The sequence below is a fragment of the Buceros rhinoceros genome, unplaced genomic scaffold (assembly GCF_000710305.1).
Source record: "Buceros rhinoceros silvestris isolate BGI_N320 unplaced genomic scaffold, ASM71030v1 scaffold27268, whole genome shotgun sequence".
Classification (NCBI taxonomy): domain Eukaryota; kingdom Metazoa; phylum Chordata; class Aves; order Bucerotiformes; family Bucerotidae; genus Buceros; species Buceros rhinoceros.
The window spans coordinates 21,013-28,048 of NW_010426724.1; the positions used below are offsets into that span (position 1 = coordinate 21,013).

General features: G+C 54.5%; 1 protein-coding gene across 1 annotated transcript in view; it reads right to left on the bottom strand.

The window, feature by feature from the left end:
- LOC104498270 (exocyst complex component 1-like) overlaps nucleotides 1–7,036 on the bottom strand; it is a 22,491-nt gene that overhangs the window by 14,058 nt on the left and 1,397 nt on the right. Inside the window, exons 3-4 of the mRNA XM_010141626.1 lie at nucleotides 3,520–3,679; nucleotides 2,592–2,785 (exon numbers count right to left, since the gene is read on the bottom strand). Of these exons, the coding sequence (XP_010139928.1) occupies nucleotides 2,592–2,785; nucleotides 3,520–3,679 (354 nt within the window). The remainder of the gene's footprint in view (nucleotides 1–2,591; nucleotides 2,786–3,519; nucleotides 3,680–7,036) is intronic.

Sequence of the window (7,036 nt, forward strand, 5' to 3'; positions counted from 1 at the left end):
ACTGGGAAAGTCCCAAGTGGCCCATGCATGGAGTCACCAGCCCTCAATCCCCACATCTGGCGAAGCCCCCTGTGTGTCCACCCCACAATACTTGTCAGGAAACACGCCAGCTGTGGGGCACTGGCCGTTTCTGTCTGGCTCTAACACATCTATGCAGACCATGGCTGTGCCAAGTGCCTGTCACAGCACGTTTAGCGCAGCTCCGGACATCGGCACTGCTGCCAGGGCATCACCCAGCTGAGCTGCTCTGGCAGGGGAACTAATAAACAGTTAAATCACGCGTGAGACGTGCCCAGAGAGACGGCTCTAATGCAGGAAGGAAGGCACGATCTGCCTTGGGAGATCTCAGGCGTGTGTTTTGACGGGTGGTAGAGATGGAACAGCCTGTTCATCGTTGCTGACAAGCTCCACCGGAGATGAACTGCTTCCAAATGCTCATGGTGTGGTTTTCAGGGCCTGTCTTCTACACGGGATATCACAGAAAACAGTCAATGGGCACAGGCCTGGGAGGCTCAGGCTGCTGTTTCTCTCTCCCTTAATAAAGCTGTTGAAGAAATTTGCCTTTTCTGATATTTCAATTATCTGACAGCTTTTTTATTAAGCAAAGAACAAGTACAGAAGGATCTGCGCCCCTCTGCGTGCCCCATGCCCGGCTCACGGGAGGAGGAGAAGCAAAGTCTTGTCCACCCAAGTCAGGTTACTGGGGCTTGGGCCTGCCCTGTGCTCCAGGTTAGGAGAGTGCCTGAGAGCCCAGGAGATGCTGCGCATCTCCACAACCTGCGTCGTGCACTTCCTCCGAGCTCCATCTGCGTTGCCATCGGGATGAGGATGAGCTGGCAGCTCCAGCTCTAGAGGTCCTACAGGCAGCACAAGATGCTGGAGCAGCACGGAGATGCTCCTGAAATGGGTGAGACCACTCTGCAGCACACACCTGGACTGGGTGGCTGTGGGGTCCCCAGCAAGGCGTGGATGACACCCTCCTGTGACAAATGCAGGGCACTTTTAGGAAGGTGCAGGAAAAAGGGCTGTGGGGAATGGCTTCAGAGGTAGGTCCATTCCCAAAGGATCTGAAAAGGTCAGAGGAATTCTGAAGAAAAGCCTGATATCAGAGCTCTGTCAAAGGGCAGAGCTGAAACCACCCCACTACGGGGTGACGACGCTTTCCCACGGCCAGCCCAGGATGGCCAGGCGGGCAGAGGTTTCACCTACCAGCAGGCTCAGCCTGCTGTAGGTTTGAGGACCAGCACACACTATCCCTCAGCTCCAAAATCACCAATGACGCTGAGCGAATGCTCCTTTTGCCCAACCAGCCTCCACAGGGACCTGGGAGGGAGCAGACAGCCCCCCTCCCGGACTGCTGCTTTCCAGCCGCACTCCAGGGACCCCGGCCCACGGCCACCGCCTCTGCCCGGAGCTTCGCATTGTATTAAATGTCCTTAAACTACAGCCATAAACCTCCCGCAATCCTGTCGCCGCCACTCCTGTGGATGGTCTTATTAGGGCTGAGCAGACCCACGGGGGTTTGCCCAGAGCAGAGCGTCACCGGTGACACTAGCAGGGCCACCGCTGGCAGAAGGGGCTCTGTGGAGCATTGCCGCTCGCCTACAGTTGATAACTCCCCTGCTGAAAACGGGACCAAGCTGCCAGGAGCTGCTGGCGCTTCAGCGGGGGCTGAGATGCTGCGAGGACGGAGGAATACCAATGCAAAAATCAGAGCTGGCCGCCTCCTGCGTGCCCGGCCGCGGGTCCCTCCCCTCCGCCGCAGAGAAGCTCGCTCTTGGTGTTGGTGCCGTGTTCCGCGCTCCCCAGAACAGCTGGGTTAGCAGAGGGTGAGTGGTGTGGCGGGGACAAGGTGTTATCGCTGGGATGTGGGGGAAAGAAACGTTCAAATAGATGCGTGTGCTGGTCTGACTTGCTGGTATTAACAACACTTAATATCATAGATTAAACCTTAGAAATAGAAACATCTCGTTAATTAATTCGTATTAGCAGTAAGTGACACTTACTCGTTAGAGGGCATTGAAATAATGTATTCGACAGCACCTTCCCTGTCAAACAGCTTAATGGGGATTTATTAGTTCCTCTCAGAGGGTATTTTACAGCAGGGAAACTGAGTCACAAAGTGCCTCTATGACCTGCCAAGGGAAGCAGGGGTTTGGTCTGCCAGTTTGACTACTCGGCTTCCAAGTGTAACAACTGATAGACAAAACCAGATTGGGAATACACAGATACTGCAGCTGGAGGAGCTCGATTTAGGGTCTGTGGTTTCTCACATGTTTTAGGAGCTTTGGCTTTTTTCCCCCGCTTTGTTCCTCAGGTACCTGCCCATAAAATCCCAGCACTGGATGTATTAGCAGAAGGTAAGTGCTTGGAGCAGCTCTCATGATGCTGCTCCACCATTCCATGGAACAAGTCATCCTCTGCAGAGATGCAGTAAAATACAGAGCTCTGACAAAGCAAGGAAAGCTCACGAGTGCCTTCTCCACCAGCCCTTCCTACCACAGTTTGATTGTTTCCCTCTTTTCTTTCTCCCTGGCTGCTGCTTTCCTTTCTGACCCTTTCGGTTCCATCACAGGTCTCGGCCCCCTTACCTCATCCAGCACCTGGAGGTCGTTGTTTAGCTGCTCTGCAAAGGCCACGGAGTTGTTCACCAGGGGCTCATACTCCTCCATCAGCTTCAGCATGTCAGCAGCTTCCCGTGCTGTCATCTCCTGGTAGGCACTGAGCTCCTCCTGGCTCTCGGCCTCCGCGGTGTCCTTCCTCTCTTCTTGGGGCCTTTGTCTCCCTGCATGGGCAGGAGGAGATGTGGAGGTGGCCAAAGCCTTCCAGCTACACCGTCTAACTAGCCCTGCTAATGTTAGCCCTGGGGTCCCATCGAGTGACGTGGGTCAGTTAAAATAAGATCATGGCATGGAGCAAGGAAAGATGTGCTGGGGTCATGGGTCGGCTTTGTGAGAGGGACAAAACAGACACGTGACGTTTAAGTTGAGCTCTGGTCGTAGTTTTACTTGCTCTCCTCTCCAGGATTGTGTGTCAGGGCACGTTGATCTGTTTGTGAGACAAATTTCAGAGGTGATCAGGCTTCTGATCAACTGCACTGATAGTCATGTATTGGAGGGAGAAATGTGGTTTTATATCCATGGGTATCCGTATTTCTTGATTTACTGCCAGGGAATGTCACCAGGCAGGCACTCTCCCCCCAGCCTGACATACCATCACTTTCCCACTCGCCTTCCCCGACCCAGAGCGCAGATGGCATCTCTGGAGAGAAGATAAACCACCCGTCTATTTTTCTTCCCAGCCTGGCACCGCGTCCCCATGGCAAGAGTCAGCAGATAAATCAGACGGTTGTGCCTCCAGATACACAAATCACGGATCCTCTGGCTTGCCTCTCCCTGGTACCCACCTCGACCTCTCTCGTCGTCCGCATTCACTGTTTGAAATTTATTCACCTCCTGTTCCTGAAGCGATGATGGAAAAAAACCAAACTGCTCCGGGTGTGACAAGGAAACTAATTACCTTCCGCTGCACAGGCGGGGACGTTCACAAACGTGATGGAGCTGGCGAGGAATCGGTGGTTCAGCTTCCACAAGCATCTGATAAAGGTTCTCTTCTCATCAGAGCTGCTGGCGGTCCACTTGTACACCTTATCGAACTGCAGATCGAAATCCAGGCTTGCCTAGACGTTAATTACCACATCAATTAGACCCCACTCGCCACAGCACAGACACTTGGTGCAGGTTTGCGGGCACCGATGCTGTGAAAACACCTCGTGCACCAGGAAGATAAGCAGCCCCTGGCTGGAGGAAGGAGGGAGATACACCTCTAGGCTGCACTTCCAAGGTTTGGGGGTGTTTGGGTGGCCCCAGGAAGCCACACTGTGAATGGAGACTAGCCCAGGGACTGGCCTGTTAGAGGAGAGAGCTCTGCCTGCACAGGCAGCTCCGAACCTTCGGAGGGGGGATGATCCTGACAGCTCCTGAGGACCACCCAGCAAAAAAAGCCTGGCTGCTCCTGCTGGGAAGGTGACCTCGGGGAGACCAGAGCCCGACACATCCTGCTGATGAGTAGGCTGGTTTTGGTGGAGCTGCACAGGTATAGTCAGACTCACAGTCAGATGTGACGGACACTGGCTGTAACGCTGTCACCGGTGTCCCAAGTGTGAGCTGAAGCCTTTCAATCAGTGACCTCCCTGACAAGCTCTGCTGACAGCGGACAATTCCTCTAGCTGACAGCAAATCCTTCATGGTGTTTCTTTCCAGCAGATACAGACACCCCTCCCCAGACTTCTGCTGCTGCCCCAGAGAAGCTGGGTAGGGTTGGAGAGGTACCTTCATGGCACGTGGCAAACACCCATAGGCATGATAAAAGCACTGCAGATAAAAGGATGCACAGCCACTCTCACCTTAGAAGTGGACACTGGGACATCCACGGTGGGTCAGACCAGTCCCAGTGTCCGGATCCAGCTTATATAAACCCCCCACCTTTTCCTGCAGCTTTCGGGGGATGAACGTTGGTGGATTTTGACAGTGGCCAGTGGCAGGTGCTTGGGAGAAAAAGCATTCAAAGGGCAAATCCAGAGTCCTGCTGCTGTCAGGACTCCCTGCCAGCCTCCAGCAGCCCCTGATCTAGCCACTCGCTGAGCCAGAGGTTGTGTCCAGAGCACTGTGTTTAACAGCCCTTGAAGGACCTACTGTCCCTGATTTCCTCTAACAGCTTTTTGAACTTATTCATAGCACTGGCACCTAGAGCATCCCGTGGCAATGAGCTCTGCAGCGTGACGATGTGCTGAGTGAGAAAGCTCGAACCAACAGGACTGACACAGTCGGGGTGAGCCCAGCAGCCACACTGCTTCACACTGCAGATACTCCCCTCTGCAAGCCTCATTCCACCTGAAACCTCCAACCTCTCTTCACTCCAGAATTCGGAACACCCAGAGAAAATGCAGAAACAGGCTGCCATGAACTGTCCTGAAATGTCCCCAGCAGCACTGTGGCATCACTCATGCTTCACCCGGCATCTCCCAACGGCCCCATTCCCTGGCAGGGGAAGGTCACCTGAGGCAGACAACAGGAGCATGGACTGGGATGAAAGCACCCTTGGCTCTTCACCCACATAAGTGCCAGTACCTCTACACCTGCCTCTGCCCGAAGGATGGAGTCTCATGGGGCAGGAACTCGAGCAGCAGCAGGCAGGTTTTGCCACCCTAGAGGTGGAGAGAATAGAGGTTGCAGAGCTGGGAACATCCCACTGAAACTGCTTCCTGCAGCACCTCATTAGCGCTGCGACAGCCTGACCTCATCTGCTGGAGAACTTCGAAGCCACGGTCCTGACAGACAGAGTTTACGAGGGCTGACGCAGCCCTGCGACGCGGTGGGGGTCGCTTTCCAAACACCTTGAAGCAATATGTCACACCCCCGCATTGCCTCGCGGGCCCCTGCAGAGATGTCTGGGGGGGAATTTACGGTGCGGTGGTTTATGGCGAGCCTTAGGAGGAGCTATTAAAGAGAGGAGGCATCTGCTAATCACTTCATAAATATTAATACTGTTTTGGTCAAGGGAGCTGCAGCTTTACGAGCTGCTGGACTTGCAGTGTCAGTGCTTTGCTGGTGCCGGGGAATGGAGGGTTTGCCAGACCTGGTGAGCGAGCCCTTGCTGTGTGTACCAGTGCTGACCCACTAGCTGGGGGTCAGGGTGGTCAATACCCTCTGCTAAGCAACAGAGAGCTGGTGGTTTGGTTTCAATGGACCTACCAAGCCACGCGGCAGAGCGGGACAGCGCTGCCTGGAGCACTGGGCTGTACTGGGGAGCTTGCCTCGTGCCGGGATCTCCATGGTGGGACCCCAAGAGACGTCAACACATCCTGGCTGCAGCCTGCTGCTTCAGCCTCTCCTCTGCATGGGGACCTTGTGCGGCAGCTTCAGCTGGCGAGTGGGTCCCTTTCTAGGAATGATAAGGACAATTCTGGCTGCCCATGTTCGAGCAAGACAAATTCAGCCTGGGAGAGGCGGGAAGAGGCCTCCAGGCCTGAGGAAGCGAAGCAAGAATTCAGAGCAGACGAGGAGACTCAGAGGTCAGCCTGCTTAGCCCGCCAGAAGGAAGGTTAATAGGGGAGGTGACTGCGATCTAAAAATACGTCTGCAAAGGGGAAGAGCTTAGGTCCGACATAACCTAAAGGACAGCTGTGGCACACAGGGGTGACATGGGCCGGAATGCAGGCTGGGAGACCTAAGACGGCTTTAGCCATCGGGACAACCCGGTTATCTGTTTGCCTGCCGGGAGGGAGGGGTTCAGAACCACACCAGTCCTGACAACAGAGTGTGATCCGCTGATCTCATTGGGATGGAAAACGAGACTGAAAACCCTGGAGGTATCTTCCAACCCTGACTCCTCGGGAGCCAATGCAGTTTAGAGTTGGTAGAGCCAGGCTCATCTGCTAGGAGAGAGCTCAGGCGGGATGGAAACATGCATTTCGCTGTGTACAGGGAAGTGTAAGTTAAGGAGACATCAGCTCAGCTCCACCCGCAGGACCGAGATGCCCTGCAGACGTGCGGCTGCAATTTTTCCTCTCAGATACGCTGTGCAGGTGCACTTCATTTGTCCTGGAGGTAGGACTGGAGAGCTGTTCTTTCTCTCCTTTATTTCTGTGCTGGTGAAAACCCAGGCACCTTGCCAGAGCCCCTGGAACATTCACGTTAATAAAAAAACTAATTAGAACAACTTTAACGCTGCCCTGCCAGCCCCAGCAGCAGAAAGGGAAGAGCTCGTCCATGATTCCTTTCTCCAAAAACCTTAATGTCACCCTAAAAGCGCAGACTCACGCCGGCTCCAGCTCTCCGTAATCCTCCTTTCGGTAAACGCCTCCATGTGATCTTTAAATACCCCATGCAAATGCCCGTCAAGGAGCTTTGTTAACAGGACCGACAGATGGGCCTGACAACCTGTTCTGCAAGTGCTGGAGGCCTGACAGGAGAGGGGTCAGCAGCCTCTGCAGGCTGCCGCGGAGAGTGGCGGGGGGGGGCCTGGTGCTGCGCCA